Source organism: Falco naumanni, chromosome 4 (assembly GCF_017639655.2).
Source record: "Falco naumanni isolate bFalNau1 chromosome 4, bFalNau1.pat, whole genome shotgun sequence".
NCBI classification, from domain to species: domain Eukaryota; kingdom Metazoa; phylum Chordata; class Aves; order Falconiformes; family Falconidae; genus Falco; species Falco naumanni.
The window spans coordinates 75,197,348-75,216,995 of NC_054057.1; the positions used below are offsets into that span (position 1 = coordinate 75,197,348).

The window sequence follows — 19,648 nt, forward strand, 5'->3', positions numbered from 1 at the left end:
GTGGCGCTCGCTTTCTTGCCGCTTGAGTTCAGGGATTGTGTGATTTACAGTACTATTTTTTCCCCCAAAGATAAAAGATGTTCAGAGCAGATTTGGGCTTCTTGCAGACAGAAGAGGGTAGTCAGAGTTATGTGAGAGGTACTTGGATTTTTGTGTCCCATCTCAGTCAAGCAGGGTTTGTGAGCTCCTGCATACCCAGAATGGGTCTGTGTATATATGGTTATTCCATGTAAATGAGTTTCCTATGTTTAAAGCTCCAAGACCCACTGGATGTTAAGATATTTTTGGTCCTCTGTTTTGCTTGAAAGTCCTCAAATTGTAAATTGGCAGAGAAAGTGTGCTGGCACGTGCGGTGACTGCTGGCGGGCAGGGGTCTGCTCCTGCTGCCCCACGTGTTGTCCCTGCTGGAGACCCTTCCCGCCGGCAGCATGAAGCGGGCCAGCTCGGCGCTGCTGGGCATGGCAGGCCGTCTGCAGATGGAGCCTGGTAAACCAGATTCTGCTACAATCCCGAGACTTCAGATGGGGAGAGGTGGTTTGAGCAGCCTTTTTAGAGGCCAAACAGAAGATAAAGGCTGGCTTTGAGCATGTTTAACACAGCGTGGAGCCTTGCACCAAGGCAGGCAGGGATCCAGGCAGCAGAGCGTGCGGGCAGCAAAGAGGAGCACAGTTCAGCTGAAGAAAATGAGAAGTAGAGGCTGATAGAGAAAGCTCAGCATTGGATTGCAAGCAAAGTTTTATTTTCTGTTCAAGCCCGTGTTCAAGCCAAATGTCCAGATGTGTGGGGAGCGACGTCTGCATGCACTGTGTGTTGTGAAAAGCTGATTAAACAGCTACATAAATGTTTTGGAAACCTTCCTGGCCTGTTGACAGCGGTGGTGAAGAGCTGCCGTTACTCGCTTCCCCTTGTGCATACGCAGGGTCCTTGCCCACCGAGGGGGCAGCTGCTTTCCTTCCGCAGGCTTTCCCGGGGGGCTCCGGGTGGGAGCCGGCCTTCTGGAGGCTGATGCTGGAGCTGCCGCTTCCCTGCCTGGTCCCGCCTCGCTTTGTGTTTCGGTTTGACCACGAAGGCTCCCGTTTCTTCTGCAGTGTAAGAGACAAGGGTGAGGTCCTTAAACCGATTAGTCCTCTGTCATATTCCATTCAGGAGAGAAACATTTCCTATCGGTAAATGGTTTGGGAAGGGGTGGCGGTAAGAACTGCATGGCAGTGGTGTGTGTTTGTGGGAGGGGGCTGTGCAGGGGACCCAGGGCGTTCTTGTTTCATCCCCTGTAGCGGAGCTCTGCTCCTTTTGAGCTTTTGTGACGGTCTTTTGTGCAGCGTGATGGTCTTTCCCTGCGCGCAGCCTGCTGACAGCCGCACGTTGGTGTCCAGGGGGCTTGCTGAGCCCAGCGGCAGCGGGGCTGGCAGCTGGAGCCAGCTGGGATGGACGTGTGAAACCACGTGTTCCCCTTGCCCACCACAACCTAGTTGCTGGAATGGCTACTTGAGGTGGGGGTACCCAACCCACCCTCACACTGAGCAGTTGCTTTCAAAGCTCGGGTTTGAGTGCCCCCATGCGCGCTTTTTAAGCTTAAACCTTTGCCTTTCTGTGGAAATAGTTTTTAATAATTGAAACGCGAATGCGTGTCGGACTGCTTGTAGGTAGCCGCTGCTTTTTGCAGTGGTCCCCAGCCAGCGCTGGGTGCTGGGGTGAAGTATGGCAGCAATTCCCCGGTGAAGGTCTTCCTCTGGCAGTTGTGTTAATGGCTCATCTGATGTTTTGGGTTAAAATCAAGGCCCAGCCAGCAATTTGCAGGCTGTGTCACCCGGTCAGAATCTAGACTGGGCTTACTGGTTCTGTTGTCTTTTTCCTGGATGGGCTGGATTGTCTGTGCTGATTGCTCAAGCGGCCAAAACATACCAAGGCAGACACCCGGTTCAACCCGGGTAAGCCTCTGGTGTGCTGTTCCTTATCTGGACAGGTCTCTCGGTGTCCTTCTAACAGCTCTCTGGGTTCTCTAGGTCTCTGACATCTCTCTAGGTTCTTTTTGAACATAATCCATGTGGTTGGTCCCTTTGGGGACCTGAGAGTAGAAGTCATCTATTAAGTAGACCTGCTCTTCACCCTCGCCCAGTTTGCCGTGGCTTACCTCGGCGCCTGTCCTGTTCCTCAGAGGAGGGAGACGCCGTGTCGGATCCTTTTCAAGGAAAGGAGGGAGCGACTTCAAGGCGAAAGCGTCTGTCTGCTTATCGCCGCCAGTGTGAGACTGCAGGTGCACAAGTTCATGGTGGGAACTGCAGCCTGCTTGCTGGCCTGCCTCGGGTGTTTGGGGATGTTTGAGGAATACGTCAACACCAATTCCTCTTCTTTGTCTCCTGTGGGTTTGCTTCCAGCATCTGTGTACAGTGAAGCCGTACTGAAACACTGACTTATTCCTCTCGCCACAGTGTCATCAAGTGGCTAGCTTACGTGGTGTGGAGGGCAAGCAGTGGCCCTGGAAGCATCGTCCGTGTGAGATACCAAACGACTGCAGGAGCTGAGCTCAGCCAGCTCTGCCTTGTGGGGTGCCTGACTGCTGTGGCCGCTAGAAATCTCCCACCCTCATTTCACCCCTCAAAAGAATTTATTTTTGGAAGCTGATACAGCCCCAGCTTTTGCCAGAATACGAGGGAAAACTTCTGGCAGGCTCAGGGGTTACGAGGAGGGGTGTGGGCTGGCCGGCAACAGCCCTCGCTTCCTTCAGAGGTCAGTGCTTAAAACAAGCACAGTGGATATTTTGTTCTGCTGAATCCATCTGCAATGTGGTGGGGACGTAAGGATAAAGAGAAAAGGCTTGGAGCTTCCTTTTCCTCCAGCCTGCTCAACGGGGCCGCTCACAGCTGGGGCATCCCTCCCCTCCCTGGAAAGCTTCCATTGCGTGGCCGCCAAGCCTTTGTGTGAATTTGAACTTGGAGTTGCCACCATTGGCTTAACTGGGGCTTGAAACCATGTACTGAACTGGTTTTGTTGCGTCGAAGCGAGGAGTCTCCTCTTGCCTGACACGGTGGGGAAGCTGTGGCCGGCCGGTGCAGAACGGCACGGGGCCGGGGGCTGGAGCTTGGAGGGGCTGCTGGGGGTGGGTGCTGGTTGTCAGCCAGTCTGGTTGGTTTTGGAAGGCGAAATGCCCTGCCAGCGTGCAGGGCTCTGAAGATGTGCTGGTGTGGTTGGTGCAATGAGCAGTTCTTATTCTGTTGTTGAGGTGCCAGGTGACCTCCCCCGTCCTCCTCCCCAGTCTGCTTCACCCTCTGTGTCCCTCACCAGGAGGATCCCTTCTGGGGTCGTGCGAGGAGCTCGCTCTGCCGTTGGGTCGGGCTGTGCCGTGTCCCCCCACGGGGGGAGCAGAGCCCCTGGCAGCTCTCGCCTCTGGTTCCGCTGCTGCAGCCTGCGGCCACGTTCAGCTTAAAGCAGATTGACTGCAAGGGGTTTAAACCTCTCACTTTCCACCAGGATTTAAGTCAGCTGTTTAAACAGAGTCATCCTCTGACTCTTTAATGCGCTGTGTTTCTAGGTGCTCTTTCGTCAACGAGACTTTGTAACCAGCTACAAACACACACATTGAACAAAGCCTTTATTTAAAATATTTCTTGCTGGCCAAAAGCAGAAACCTCCACGTGACCGTGGCTTATATCTGCCTGTTTTTTGCTTAACGTTGCCGTTTGGTAGAGTGTTAACTTTTGCTTTTGTGCTAATAGGAGCACGGTGTTAACTACTCAGCTCTTGCACATCAGTCTTCAGCTAAAACCAAATAATCTGTGACTTCAGAACTGCAAAGATTTGCTAATCTAAACCAGTTTGAGCCGTAATGCTTGGGGTTCTTCCCAACTGTCCTACATAAGGTAGCTTTTTTAGCCTCATCATCAAAATGAAGAATACTGGCAGTTATGACCCAGGAGCGAGATGCCACCGCTGTCGTTGGCCATTCCTGGTGTGGGTGGCTCAGTGCCGTGACAGTTCGGGTGTGAGCAGGGCAGCAGGTATCAGGAGGGGGTATCAGAGTAGCACTGAGGGTCTCTGGCATCATTCAAGATCTTGATGTACCCTGTCTTGGCTAGTGTGTGCAGTTCTGGTCTTCATCTTCAAAAAGGATGGGAGGGCGATGGGGAACATGATTAAAATGGCCAAGGGGCTGGAGCAGCTGCCTGGCTGGGGAGGGTGAGTGTGGTCCACAGGGATCATACTTGCACCTCTCCATATCTTTCAGTGGTAGAACTGTGAGACAGTTGATGGAATAGCAGAAAATAGGTGCAGAAGAGTTTAAAAGAAGGCACTGCTGAACAGAGCAGGCAGTGAGCTTCTGGAGCCTGCAGCCCCAGAGGCAGAGTGAGATGCTCATGGGCAAGGATGTCCTCCCCGGCTCGTTACTGTGGGTGCTGGGAGATGCTGGGTGCTGGCACACAGGACACACAGCCTCTCTCAGGGGCCGGGGGCACAGGCAGGCCCTGCTCATGGTCTGTTTTCTGTGTGTTGTGAGCTCTTGTGGGTGTCAGTGGCCACCACAACCAGTCTGGTGGTGGTGTCTCATTGTAACAGTTAATTCTTTTTAAACCTGAGCAGCAAATACAGGCAGGTTTGGATCAGCACAAACATACCACCATGGGCTTGAGCTTCATCAGTTGTGTGGCTATTGGTTGTTTGCGTCCGTAATGTCAGGGTTGTGAAGTTTTAAGAAACGTTTCCCCTTGTTTCCTCCTGCCCACGGCTCAATTTAAATCTATAGGTGGTTCTGTTGCATAAACAAGATACTTGTCCGGCTGCTCTGTCTCTTGCACAAGCACCGGTGTGGGAGAGGTGCCTTGCTGGGGGGTGGGCACGGGGGCTTACACCCTCCTTGTCCCGAGGAGCTGCCCACATTGTGGCAGCACTGTGAGCAGCCCTGCCCGTCGTGTCCCTGTGTCACTGCGGCTGGACCATTGCAGAAACTATACTTGAGTGTGTCATGATCGTAGCTTACAGGCTTATCGAGTTTGATGAAATGTCACTTGCATTTCTGTTATCTGTATACACAGATAACAAATTAAGCTACAGCCTTTGAACTCAAAGAAGGTGCCAGATGCATTAACTAGAACTGACACATTCCTGAGAGTTGTTTTTATTACTCTAAAGTACCTTTGTTTGACATACAAGAAGCCTGACTCACTCAAGTCAATGCGTGCTGTGTGAGTTCGGCACTTTTGTTATCTATCAAAAAAGTTCCCCAGGAAACTAGAAAAGATGCTTGTGTTGTCTTCTCCCTGTTGGTGATGGGGTAAGCTGGCGGGTGGGCAAGCCTGTACTATGCTGGGGCTCGTGGCCACCCCCGCAGAGGCACTGCCGGGTGGTTTTTATGGTCCCAGCCCTGCGGGGTGCTGAGCGCTGCTGCGGGGAGGTGGGGTGTCTGAAGCCGAGACATCGCCTGCCTCTCCCAGACGTGTTGGAAACCACATGGATACATGGGTGAACAGCTCCGAGCTTGTTGCATATCTGATTTCCCTGTATAAACGCATACCTGGGTTTAAGAAAAAACAAAAAGAAAGCAAACCAACCTCCCTGCTGACACGGAATGAATCGGGCGGCTCTGAGCACCTTCAAAATTTAAATTATTAAAAATAATTGAATTGGCTTGGCTTGAGAAGCATCAGTGGTGTAAAGCGTTTTCTGAAGGGTGGGCTTGTGGCAGCCTGGAAGGAAGGAGCCAACGGCACCTTTCCTAAGCCTTTGGCTGAACCGTGAGGAGCAGCTGTGGGTTTGCCCTCAGGATGTTGCCGCTTCTCTTCGAGGAGCCCAGATCGTCCTCACCGGGTCTCGCAAGTGTCCCCCGCTCCATGTGCGCCTGCTCCAGCAGCCGCATCCTAATCCTCGCTGGCTGACGTGATTCCTGCCCCCTCGGGCATTGTCTAATTGTGAAAATGTTTCAATTATATGGTCTAAATTTGTAACGTGGAGCAGTTCATTATCACTGAATCCTATTAATTGGGCCCTCCTACTGGGCAGTCTATTACTGAGTTTTCCCAATTAAGATAGGACCTCTTTAAAAACCATAAAAATAAACAAATCCCTGGCAGAGCAGGACCGGGTTGCAAGAAGTACTGCCCTAACATATGTTCCAAGACTAACCGATAGTTTCAGCACCAGCCAAGTGCTAATTAACCCCTCCATACCGATTACTCATATTCCCTTCAAGGAGAATGGCCACGCTTTGGTGTCAGTTTAAGAAATTCACTGTCGTTAGCTCAAATCTTTTTCTTGTAAGGAGAAAAAAAATTGTTACAAGGTGTTTCTCTGATGGAAGATGCTGTTTCCCTGAAGGGCTCTGTGGGTAACACTGCTTTTGTGTTTGCAGGTAAAGGACCTAACAAAGTACCTCGATCCAAGTGGACTTGGAGTCATCAGCTTCGAAGATTTCCATCGAGGGATCAGAGCTATCAAAAATGGAGGTGGGTTCGCTGCCGTGCTGCGAGTGAGGATGGGGAGACACCGAATCTAACGCTGCAAGGGTTAACCGAGCTGAGAAGCTGCTTGGTGAAGGCAAGCTGGGCTGGGGGGAGACGTTGGGTGCGTTTAATAGAGTTGAAAAAGGTGGTACGGCGGTTGTGGTGGTGGCTGCGTGTTTTCTGTCTGTCAGGAGAGTTCATTTCTAAACAGATGTTGGAAACAGAAAAGCCGTTGAGGGAAGACCCCTTCTGGTTTGGCGTCTGCTCTCCGCTGTGGTTTTGGGGGCTTTGCTGCCCTGACGGAGGAGGGATTCCTGGCTGACATGCCGCTGGAGATGCCTGCCTGTCTGCTGCAGAGCGTAACGCCTTCCCAGCATGGGGCACTAATGCGTTTGGAGGGTCAATGTGCTCAGATGATTTCTAGCAAGAAGCACATTAAACAAGAGCTTTGAACTCACTGACTGGTAGGGGATCTTTAAACAGGCCTGTGACAATCCCCATGTTGCTCTTGATGGGCTTGTTGCGAGTACTTCCAGAGCAGTAGCTCGGTGAAACGTGATGTATCTTTCTGGCTGGTTGGGCATTTGGATTTCTTTGCTGAAGAAAAAGATGTTGCTTTTTCAATTTGGGATTAATCTCTAATATCACTGTTAGAATCGTTTTGGGGCAAGCGTGTTGTTAAGGGCAGGGTGTGAAAAATGTTAGAAGCCTCCTGCTGAGCAGATGTAATTTTAAATGTGCAAATATGAATTATCATATTGTGCATTAATCAATTCTGTTCACAGCAATGCTTATCTTAAACTTTCACACAGCAATGAACATGCACCATGTTGTCAGCCCCACACACTGAGCATGTTTTTGAGGACTGATACAAGCAAAGATGGGAAAAGATTGATTATTTCTATACAAACCATGTTGTTTCATGAGTAGAAAATGCTCAGAGAAGTGAGTTCTTTTTTTTCCTGTTGGTTTTCCATCCCTCCTCCTGTTCCCATCTCCCACCGTGAGCTTATTTGTGCTCAGGACTGTAGTGTTTTATGGCAGGTCTGAAGTTTTCATGGCTGGTGTAGCTTGACAGTGCAGATGATTCCCAGTTCTCATGATGCAGGAGGAAATGCAGCATGCTATTAATTTGTAATAAATTGCTATTAGAGTAGAGCATGTTTGTGAAAGCTCTGGCTTGTATTTCTCTTCAATAATTCATTGCTCTGGTATTGTGTTATATTAATTGAATGGAAAGCAGATCCAGAAAAAGCTTTTAGGATCTCTATTTATTAAATTTGAAAGAGATTGATATGTATTTATTACAGTGGTTGAGGAAGGCAGAGCTCTCTAACACTGCACAGCATTAAAGAGCTATAAAAGAATCCCCGGACAGGGTACAGAGAGGTTTTTTTTAAAATCTCACCAGCTGAGTGGCTGCTCACGTTGAAGTGATCTTGAGGATTTGCTGCTGTTGCTGCTATTGAGACAGTCAATATCGATCGTCCCTTTGTAAAACAAGAAGGGGTTATACTTGCTGCTGGATGTCCCTTTTAATAAGGGTTTTCTAACTAGCTGGGCCTGGTTTTAGCCAGAGGGAGATCTGTTGTGTTTCTTGGTACTCTGTAGTTCTTTGGTCGGCCACCGTACCTTGCGGTGCCTGTCTGAATGTGGGTAAGGGTTTATCTCTAAAGATGCTCCACTTTCCCTCTCCCCCCCTCTCTTGGAGGCTCTCCGCAGGAGAATAGCTGGGATTTTACTCAAGCTGTTACGGTCTAGCTTGGCAAACTGAAGGTGCAGTTACAAAACTAGCAAAACTTGCATAGTCAGCTCCTTTTCTTACGACTGCTTTTGCATTCAGTTAGCCTTTACGTCCAGGGAGGATACTAAACTCCTCGGTCCTAGTCCTGTGCCAGCTGTCAGGTATATTCCCGCTGGCTGAGGAACATGCTGACCTAGGACGCCTTGAACTTGCCTCTGCCTTCAGTGTGGAGCAAAGCACTGTTCAACCACTCAGACAGCGCTGAAAGCCACGATGCCACCTCTCTGCTGCCATGAAACAATTCTGATCTCTTTGCCACTGTAATCTTTGTCTGGCCAGGTAATGTTGACCATGGGGGGGAGGAAGAGCTAAGTGACTTGTACACTACAAAAGCTGAGTTTGAGACTTCAGTGAGAGTCTTCAGCCAGTTATGGCTGCCTTACCTTCTGCCCTTCCCTAAAAGAAGGCTTGATGGGAAGATGTCCTCGTACACATATTTGTGCCTGTTGCATATATATGTGATTGCCATTAGAGTGCTCTGGGTGGGGGAGTCTGGAGGGCCCCCTGGGGTCTCCCCTCTGCGGGAGGAGGGGAGCCTGTGGCTCTTGGGCGTTGGGCTCAGTTCTCGTGCCCAGCTCCAAGGCGTTCATCAGGAGCAGGCTGGCATGGGAGGCAGGCTCAGAGCTGCTGCTGGGACAGACTCAGCTCCTCACAACCTTCCTGCTTGTGAGGTGGTGTGGCTGCTGGGTGGGACAGCCTTGTCCTCCCCCTGCTCCACGAAGCATGCGGTTTGCCTGCTTTTAAAGTCTGTGTGAATGGTGCCTGGACAACTGGCCAGTCCTGCAACACGTAACCGGCAAAGCAGAGGGGGAAACTGAAACAGATGCTGGCGGCAAGTCAGGGCTGGTAAATAACTCGGAAAGTGGAATATTTATAGCTTTGTATTGTAAAACTTGTCAAGCTGATAATGTGGAGGTAGTAATGATAGCGATGTGAAAGAGGAGACTCTTACAGAGCGTGCTTGAAGAAGCCAGGTAACGTGTGTAATGCCTGGGGAATCCACATCCAGAGGAAAACCTTATTGCACTTGGCTACCATCAGTGAGATTCAACGGGACATCTTTCTAGTCTGCAGGGAAAAAGAAATGGGGAGCAGCCAGTGTGACTGCTGCGTTCATCATGTTTAGCAGCTACAGTTCATGGGGGATCTTCTCCAAAAAACAGGTACGAGGGACTGTACGCGAGCCACTGGGGAAAGGCTTAGGAGTGAGGTTTCTGTCTGTTTGTACGGCAAGGAGCTGACCATGGGACAGGGGTGGTGAGGTGGTGCCTGTAACTGGAAGCCAAGGTGCGTGGAGCAAAGAGCAGCTCCAGTTTGCCGCATGTTGGATGCGGGAACTGCTGGAGGGGGTGTTAGTTGGCAAACAGCAAGTATGGGTAGTGTCAGCCACAGCTGGATGCAAACAAACAAGGGCTGTGCTCGCCAGCAGATTCCTTCCTTTGTCAGATATTTAAAAACCTTTTAAGCTTCAGACACCTGTTTTTTCTACAGAGTCCTCTCAGCCTCCAATAGGACATATTTAACCTCTCCTCTTTGTAGCAGCCCAACACAAAAGCAGTAATGAATGACTTGTGTAATTCACACACATGCTCTGAGCTGAAACATCTGTAACATCTGTCTTCCGAAGAAAAGCCCTCTGGGAATGGGCTCTGCAGGTACCCCCCTGCATGCAGCAAGATTGCTGGTGGTGTCAGTTCAAATAACTGCTGTGTCAGGCAGGGGAAGGTACCTTGTTGGAGCTGACAGCCTCGTCCATCCTTTCTGCTTCGGCTTCTGATCCCTGAACAAAGGGGCCCCTGTGCATCGAGCGTAGACAGTGCATCCACTGAGGAATAGATGTGTTTGTGAGCTCAGGGGAAGGCCCGAGGATGGAAATAGTCAAACCTTTTTTTCAAATGCTTCAACTAAAAGCTCTTTGGATTTGGGAAGATGGAAAATTCAGCTCCAGAGCCAACGCCCAAACCTGGAAGCTATAACAGAGTTCCTGCTTGTGGGGACAGCAGGGCGCTGGCAGGAGCAAGGGGGGGCAAGACTGGGGGGGACCCCTGGCAGTGCCAGGTTCAGGAGCCGGCTGATGTGCCGAACCGACAAGCTGCAGCTCAGTGGATGTACCCCGGTGGGGTTGAATAAGAGGCATTTAGCAGGAGGAGTGTGTTCGGCTTACCGAAGGCATTTGATAGGTTTCCAAAGGGAAAAGCGCGGAGCGAGGCAGGGCTGGGGCGGGCGCAGGGCAGGGTGTTGAATAGCAAGTAACAGGCTGGCCAGCAGTCAGGGCTTGGGCTGGGCTGGCTGGCTTGCTTTGGCAGCGCGCAGGCAGGCTGCTGCAAAGAGCCTGTGTGAAAGCGCCGTGCCGTTGCTAATTGGAACTGGCAGCAGCATGAACGCGTAATCGGTGGGAGTCTTTGTGGGGCTGCATCGCTCTGTTCCTGCGAGCAGCCCTGGGAGGGTTTCAATGGGTGTAGCCTCGGAGCAGGGACTGCAGTTTCTGCAGCTGGTATTTCATATCCTGAAATGGTTGGTGTGTTCCTGGTAGCTGAATGCCAGTCTGGGAATTTCCTGCAAGAAAAGCGCATCTCCAGCCCTCCCCCTGGATGAAGGCTTTCAGCATTATATCTTAAAAGCTTACAGCCAAGAGAGGGAACTGCACATCAGATCTCAAACCCAGGTCTGAGTAACTGCCCCTGCGTTGCTCACCTGTGTGCAGGTCGTGCTCAGCAGCCTTGCTGCAAGGGGAGCAGCAGCGTTCCCTGCTCCCACCGCCGCACTCCTTGCTTGCCGAGCCAGTCTGGTCTTGGAGATGCCTCTGGATCTGATCGTGCTTAGATGACATCTCTGAGATCATGGCTCCGGGTGCCCGTGAACCACTTAGTGCTTGTGTAAGTCCGCTAGATAGCGTGTGGTGGCTCTGAATTAATTTCTGGAGAGCCAGACTGGCTGCTATCCTGGTGACATGGATCCGCTCTGGCTCCGCAGAGCGTTTGAAGGTGCAGAATGTGTTGGGTATCTGGCTCCGTCTGGTAATGTAAACCACTGTTGGGCTTGTGTGTAGGTTTTTTTTTCCCTCTGTAGGATCTGCATTGCAGATGGCTTTTGCTACGCGAAATGAAAGCTTTCCTTGCACGGGGATAATTCCAGAAGCCAAAGCTTGCATTCCCTTACGCACTCCCAATCCAGTAATAATTTCTGAGGCTGTGTTTTTGTGCATCTTCAGTGGTCTCTCTTCCAGACTGATGCTGGAAATACAGTAGTACTTGCAACAGGCTACTGCTGACATCTAAGCACGCTTTCTCAGTGGGGATACCCAGGCCCAATTTAATATTCAAAGCATTTTCTTTTTAAAAGGAAAGTCTTCACTGAAACTTAGCTGATGGAAGGAGAGCTTGTGTGCATGTTTGACTAAACTCTGTGAGTTTCTGGCACTGGTATGAGCACTTTCTATCTTCTCATCAGATCTGCTGATCTCTTTATTCATGCAGCATTGCTGCAGTGAAGACTTTCCTGCTGATCTTGCCTGTTCCTAACCCTGGCTAAACCATCACCGATTAGGGAGACAGCTCTTTCGATGGCTGAAGGTAGGACAGATGCCTCTTTGTGTACAGCTGTTGTTCAGGGAACAGGGGCTGCCATGAATGGGAAATCAAAATTGATTCATGAGCAAGAATAAAATGGAAATTGCTCTGAATGTGTCTTCTGCATTTTTTTTGCATTGCATCTTGCTCTGCTCTGGCATGCGCATATGTGTGTGTGTGTGTATGTTCTATATATATGTACTGCTTGTTAGGATAAAGAGTTTAATGAAGATGAGTGTTAATTCTGCCCCTGGAAGGAGTGAAGACTTAAATGTGGTTTTAAAATTTGTACGTATGCTTGGCGGGGGGGATGCCCCCACTGTTCTTTGTAGATCAGTCTCCTGCTCATCCCTGTAGTGCAGAGGGATGCTTGTAGCACCATTACTGTGCTTGTTAAGCTTGAAGTCCACATGCTTGTCATCTGTGACCCCTTCAGCTAGGGACATGAGCAGCCAAGCCTTTCTTGGAAGTGCTGAACTTGGGATTTTTTTTCTTCTACTTGAAGACTTGTCTTGGAAACCACTGGCTGTGAGGGCTGTCTGTTCAGTCTGTGTAATGCTCCATGCTCACAGGGGACAGGGAATTAGGAGTGTACGTGCTAGTTTGTGATGGAGGCGGGCTGCTTTGGTGGTATCCTGTGGTCAGAATGGCCTGGGCACTCTCTCCATCCCTCTCCTGCAGAGGCAGCTCTAACAGGAGGGGGCCGGGGGTACCTGGAGGCACAGAGGCATGCTCCTATGAAAGACTGGTGCTTGGGGCATGAGGGGAATGAGGGTGGGACAGAGGTCCTCTGCATGATGGCACAAACAGATGAAGAGCTGAGTAGATGTGAGTCCAGCCCAACTATCATCCCTAGAGACTGTTCCTGGGTGAGGGGAGGGCACAGGCGAAAGCCTCAGGGCAGGTGGTGCTGGGGTGTTTGCTCTCGTCCTCCAGCCTGCATCACACTGTGTCTCTGGAGAAGAAAACTTGGTCATCTGCTCCCGAGGAGCCCCAAAATGCTGCACAGCGCGTTCAGCTGCTAGCCCAGCCTCTGTGGTCAAATCCTTTGTTATCAAACCTCTTGAAACAAGGAGACAGCTGTGCCACTTGGACACCTACCTCTGCAGATGCAGCCTTGTTCTCCACACCTGTTTGTAACAGCCCCCCGTACCCCGACTGTGGCTCCCGTGCCCCACTGTGGGGCAGCGGGGAGATGGGAGGTCAGTGCTTGACATTCCCAATGCACACGCTTGTCCTCTGTTTTGGAATCCTTTCATGCTGGAAGGGGTAACTCCAAACTGGCTCAACTGGGAGGAGGGATATTTAGTTCTTCAAAGCAAAACTGGGAACAAAATTGCCACCTGCAAAACTATTTATCTCCAGCTGTGCAGCTGCCAGGACTCAGCAAGGTTAATTCTGGCTACAAACTTTCCCTGCGTTAGTGTAAGCAGGGAGATTTGGATGAGTGGGGGTAACTGGTTGTTCCCCTTCAAAGTGGGAGCAGTGGTGGGGCAGCGGGGGGGCGAGAAGATGCTCCTCAGCTGTGGAACCTGTCCCGCTGCGGAGCTCTAGAGCAGTGGGGAGCAGAACCACACAGCTTACATCACCCTCAAGCTCTTTTAAGTCATTATTTATTCCTGCGATAACATGCTAGGGAAAGGACTCAGAGGCTGATGGGGCCGGGGGGGGGGCGATACTTCTGGCTCACCGTGGCTTTTTTGGTTTGCAGTTCTCTCTCCCTTTTTTTTGTCATCTTTTTAAAATTACAGAAACAATTGGGTTTATTCATTTTTGTAACTTGGCAGCTGGGTGAAGGGTTACGTCAGGGACGAGGCCGGCCGGCTCAGTGTGCGCCATGCCTGAGCAGGGAGCACGTCTTCCCAAAAACAGCCTGGCAGATGACATACTGCATTGACCTACTTACGGGAGAAGCACAGAAGTGTTGGAGAAACTGTGTCCGTAGGCTTCCTCGCAGCTCCGGAATGAGAATGGTGGGGGATTACTCAAACGTGCTGCTGTAAAACTGCTGCTAAGGCTTGGCAGCCCTCGGGATCCTGAGGAACAGGAGATTGGCACGAGCATCTCTCCCGTTTTGAGAATTCCTTCTTTATGAATATTTTGCAGCCTATGCCAGAGAAATCTTGCTGTGTCTGGTCACTGCTGTGGAGTGTAACAGGCTGCAGGTCCAAAACGCACGTGCAGTCTGACGGAAATCCAGTTCACAGCACTGCAGAGCTGCCCCTCGCACCATGGCAGCTGTGGTTAAATGCCCAAAGCATCGCCATTTGTACACAGCTGCTCACGAGGGGAAAGCACTGCTGTGTAGCCAGATCTCTTGCAAATTACGGAGCGGAGGGAATTCTGTGTGGCCTGATGATTTAAAATAAACTGGTGGTGACTGCTCAGACTATAACCCAAGCCTGATAGAGGCAAGCTGGGGTGAGTTTAAATTGCAAGTGAAAAGCCTAAGTCTGATGCTCAAAAGAAAACTAATTTCTCTGGCAAAGGGGAAGAAAAAGCTCTGCAGGAACTACCTGTTTTCTTGGGGAAATGGTTGGTATAAAAATAGAGAGCAGTGTTTTATTAGAGCCTTGGAGTGATTCTTAGCACACTCGATCTTCTATAGGGATGATGACTAAAAAGAAAACAAAGGCAACTTCTGTTAGAAAACAGATATTTCTCATCACCCATCTGCTGTCTCAGTATTTCTCCATCGTAAGTCTTATTTTCTGCATCTGGAGCGTGCTGTTTCCTTCCACATCTGCTGCTGCTTCTGGGAGGCTGGGCTGGCCTGCGGTTTGGGGAGTGCGTGGGGGAGGCTGGGCTCAGCGGGTGGCTCCAGGTGGGGCGGCGGCAGTTTCGGTCCAGCCTGTTTTGATTGCTCGGGTTCAGATGTTAGCTCCGGAGTGAGGGGTTATTAACGCTGGGCTCAACCCAGGAAGCTGGAGAATGCCGCCTTCATCCTCACCAGCGATGTCTGGCCAGAGCTCAGGAAGGCATCCCTCCCTGGGCTTGGGTAAAGGCAAGTAAGTAGCCCATCATGCTGCTGCCACACCAGCAGGCAAGCCGGAGCTGTCAGAACACTTCTCGTTAGGAATCCAGTCAATCTGGTGTTGTTAATGAAGGGCTAATTGCTCACCTATGACTTTTGCTTCTCCGAGAGCTGTGCCCGGCTCTGTCACAGCCCGGAGGCTTGTGACTGTGTGGTGAGTGTATCATTGTGACACCTTGACAGATTGATGTGGCAAAAGCTCGTTTCTTCTGAGCGTTTCCTGGTCTCACTCTCAGGCACGAGAGGCTGCGTGTGAAGTGGCTTTGCTGGGAAATTGGTCCTAATTGCAAAGCTACTGGGTTGGGCTGTGCTGGGCGGGCAGCAGGAGGGCTGGCTCCACTGGGCATCCCTGCGCTGAGGGAAACCTTTCCCTGGTGTTCCGACTAACCACGGCTCACTCCTTCATCCCCATCCCGTTCTGCCCGTACCGAGCAGCATCTCGTCCTGGGTTGGTGTGTGTGTCCCTCAGATGTCTTTCTCCTTGATCATCTTTTCCAAGTGCATAGAGTCTGACTGTAAATCTGCTTACCCGCTAGGCAGCTCATTTCTCCTTCAGATAGGAAAGACTCCTGCTAACGAGGTGACCAAATTCACCAATGTGAGATTCACAGGATGCAGCAAAGGGCTACTGTCCGCTCTTGCAGCTGTGGAGCATCTAGAAGAGCTTCTGCTTCAGTGTAATCAAATGCTTGACAAGAAACCAGCTGCTGGATGTCCCAAAGGTGGTGTCTAAATGCAGTGTGCTCTGGGAAGCTAAGTTAGGATGTTACGTTGTTTCAAGATGTCCTGCCTCAGTGGCTTCACAGAACAGGGAATAAAGCTGTTGGCTCCAAAATTCAGCTTTGTTTCCTGAAATAAAGAGTTATCGAAAGTGGAAGCTAGAGTGAAGGAGATGGAGGACATCCTTCAGGAGGTCTCCTCGCCAGGGCAGCTTGTGCTATTTTGGAGGCTCAGTCTCTTGGTGTTTTCTGCTGGTAACATCACTAAGTGGCTCTGAACCACTTGCTGGTGGCCACAAGCCTGCTCATTTTCCACACCTGCAGCAGTGATCCTTTGTTCCAGGCTGACACAAGTCTGGAGGAATTTGAGCTGGTCGTGATGACTAGCACACACACAGCTCAGATTGCTGAGAATTAAAAACAAGGACCCATATGTTAAACTTAGTACCAAATCCCACGTGTGTTAGCTGTGGCTCCCTGTCTCTGGTCTGTCGCTGCAGCGGAGGCAGCAGTGCTCACCTGGGCTCTGAGACAAAACGAAGGCAGCTAGGTTTATGCTTCCGAAGTACTTGGATACCGTGAGGTTAATTCTTTTTATTATGTCTTTAGATGATATGCCTAAACAAAGCTTGAGGGCCTGCACTGTATGAAGAGGATCAAAAGGAATATGTGATAAGTACCAGCTGATGAGCAATGATATGCAGAAAGCAAAGGGCTGCTAAAGTGCGTTAGCCGACAGGGGCTGGGGTGAGGGTTGTGTAAGCAGCCTTAATTCTGACACTGCTTTCTTGGGAGCCCGAGCTTGCCACTCGGTTATTCAGTCATGTAATTTTTAGTTGTAAAATTACGGTCTTCAGTAAGTGTTCCTGGCCCGTTGTCTCGTTTCTGGAGGAGTCAGCAGGTTGAGCTACAGGAAAAGCCGACAGCAGAAAGCTGCTCTTCCCAGTGCTGATCAGCGCTGCCACTTTGTATGTGAGCATCCGAATATAAATGTACTTCTGGAGCACTTATGGAAAGCAAAAGGGTGGATGGGTGGATGGCTGCTAGCTTTATCCTACAGGAGCTAACACCACATGGGTGTCTGAGCTTCAGTGAAAGCACGGGACCCTGAGCTGCCTCTGGAAAGCAGATAGTGGCTTCCCCTGTTGTCTCTTCGCTCTGGATGCAAGATCCTCCTAAATGCCTGTAACTCTCTACTACCTGACTGTGTGTCCTTTTTGCCATCTTGTTTTCAAGCAGCGTGCCCAGTAAGGGAGTTGTCCTCTCTTAAGCCAGCCATAACTTCGTCTTGCCTTTTTGGGTCTGTTTTGTTTTGTGCCATTTGTGCAGGTGCCTAGTCTTATTCCTACGTTGTACAATTCGGGTCTGTTAGCTGCACATAATCCATACTGTTTGAATCACTTTGAGTTTGTGGCTCTGTGGCTTGAAGCAGTATGTACAGTGTGTGTTGGCAGATGACTTAAATACTTCTGAAAGGCTCTGTTTTTCTAGGTCATTCCTATATGAAGCCGATAAAACTGGCTCTGTTTCTGACCTGTGTGTCACTACTGTACCCACAGCTCTTCACTCAAGGTGCCTTTTCACTGAAATCCTGTCTTCTGAAAGCAGTTTTTAGAATCTATTTCAGGAGCCTTATGTACCCTGGGACTTCTGGTCCTGTGGCTCTGTTGTGTGACTTGAAAATCCCAGGTTACTATTGCACATCCCAGCCCTTTTGAAGTACAGCGATTCTCCCGTCTGCACGATGAGAAGGCAAAGGCTGCTGTGAGAGCTCAGTGCACATTCACACATTCACCCCCATGAAGAGCTCAGGACCTGTCCTGCTTGTTCTCTAGCTGCATGTGTGCCATACATCCAGGAGAAATACTCCATCAGTGGGAGAGCACGCGGATATGTTTGGACAGAGGCTGTCCTTGTCAGAAGCTTTATGCAGCAGTGCTTGGACAAAGATTTATTTGTTGTTGTTGTTGTTGTTGTTATTATTATTATTATTAATACTGGGAGGAACGAGGGCATCTTAAGAACAGAGGGGAAACTGCAGGATTTAGTGCAGCAGCACAAGCCAGCAAGAAATGGGGCAGCACTGGGGAACACAGAAAATCATAGAATTGTAGAATGGATTGGAATGGACCTTCAAGATCACCCAGTTCCAGCCCCCTGCCAGGGGCAGGGACACCTTCCACAGCCCAGGTTGCTCCCAGCCCCGTCCAGCCTGGCCTTGGGCACTGCCAGGGATGGGGCACCCATAGCTGCTCTGGGCAGCCTGAGCCAGCGCCTCACTACGCTCACAGTGAAGAATTTCTTCCTAATAGCTCATCTAAGTCTGCCCTGTTTCAGCTTAAAGCCATTTCCCCTTGTTCTGTCCCTACAGGCCCTTGTAAAAAGTCCCTCCCCAGCTTTCCTGTCAGCTCCTTTAGGCGCTGGCAGGCTGCTGTGAGGTCTCCCCAAAACCTTCTCTCCTCCAGGCTGAACCACCCCAGCTCTCTCAGCCTCTCTGCACAGGAGAGGTGCTCCAGCCTCCGAGCATCCTTGTGGCCTCCTCTGGACCCGCTCCAACAGGTCCACCTCCTTCCTATGTTGGGAGCCCCAGAGCTGGAGGCAGCGCTGCAGGGGGGTCTCAGCAGAGCAGAGGGGCAGGATCCCCTCCCTCACCACGCTGGCCATGCTGCTGGGGATGCAGCCCAGGAGACGGGTGGCTTTCTGGGCTGTGAGCACACGTTGCCGGCTCACGTTGAGCTTCTCATCAGCCAACAGCCCCAAGCCCTTCTCCTCGGAGCTGGTCCCAATCCATCCTCTGCCCAGCTTGTGTTAGTGCTGGGGATTGCCCTGACCCATGCAGGACCTTGCACTTGGCCTTGTTGAACTTCATGAGTCCGCACAGTCCCGCCTCCCGTGCCTGCCAGCGTCCCTCTGGACAGCATCGCTTCCCTCCAGCGCGTCTGCTGCACCGCTCAGTGTCATCAGCAAACTCAGTCCCAGTGTCCATGTCACCAACAGAGATACCAAACAGCGCCGTCCCAGCACCGACCCCTAAGGAGCAGTGCTCGGCACTGGCCTCCACTTGGACATCGAGCCCTTGACTGTGACTATTTGAGTGTGACCACCCAGCCAATTCCTTATCCGCTGAGCGGCCCGTCCGTCAGATCAGCGTCTGCAGGTTAGAGACAAGGATGTGGTGCGGGACAGCATCAGGTGCTGATGCCAATAACGTCCTAGCCCTGCAGCGCACACACACCTCTTAACCCCTCTTGTTTATTCCTAATTCCAGCTACTTCCTTCCCAGCCCCCCTGGTGTTACTCAGGGTGTGTAACATCATGTGTAGGAGGAAAGGGAGTGCTGTGGCTGGCTGGTGGCAAGAGCTGGACTTGGGGCAAAATTTGTATGACAGCAACTCTCCCAAGTGAGTGCTGCAGTTGATGCAATGAGCTTGGGAGGAGGTGGTCTCAGTGGGGCCGGAACGAGCACATGCTGAGCAGCGGAAAGCTTCAAGGCAGAGATAGGGAAAGGTGTCAAAAAGATACCGCAGATGCCTCATGGTAGACTTAATTTACTTATTACATTACTTTTTTTCCCCTAAATTCACCATATCTGCACTGGATGATATAGTATATATGCCTGGTCTTACTGGTTACAATCAATTCTGTAAATTCTGCATCAGCCACATTACCCTGGTAAAACAGTGCTGCCGCACTAGTTAAATTAAAGCTTTATTCAGCTGCCTGGTACCCTGCCCACATATTCCAGACAAATAAATTAGTGCAATTAATTTGGGAAAAAGACCTAGTATATAGCTTGTAGCCTCTTTGCAGGGAGATTGTTGGGCAGTAAGGTTCTCCAGAGGGTCTCTTGGAGCCTGATTTTTAGCTTTGAGATTTTGGGGCATGTGTTGGATGTAATGGGACTAGCAAGTGGGAGTGACGGGTAGAGCTGAAACCGCGGGAGAAGCTGGGCAAAGAGGAAAGGCAGCTCCTAATGACATCTGTATCTCTGGGCTAGAGCTGTGGTTTTGAGCAGTTTCGGAAGGAGGTGATTCCGGGTGCGCTGAGCACATTGTCTCTCAAAAGAGGAAGGAGAGAGGTCAAATGAAATG

At 50.7% G+C, this 19,648-nt stretch overlaps 1 protein-coding gene across 2 annotated transcripts in view; it reads left to right on the forward strand.

The window, feature by feature from the left end:
• The window catches only part of RAB11FIP3 (RAB11 family interacting protein 3), a 77,659-nt gene that overhangs the window by 14,599 nt on the left and 43,412 nt on the right, over positions 1-19,648 (forward strand). For both annotated transcript variants that reach the window (XM_040590355.1, XM_040590357.1), the window contains exon 2: positions 6,341-6,434. In XM_040590355.1, coding sequence (XP_040446289.1) covers positions 6,341-6,434 — 94 coding nt within the window. The remainder of the gene's footprint in view (positions 1-6,340; positions 6,435-19,648) is intronic.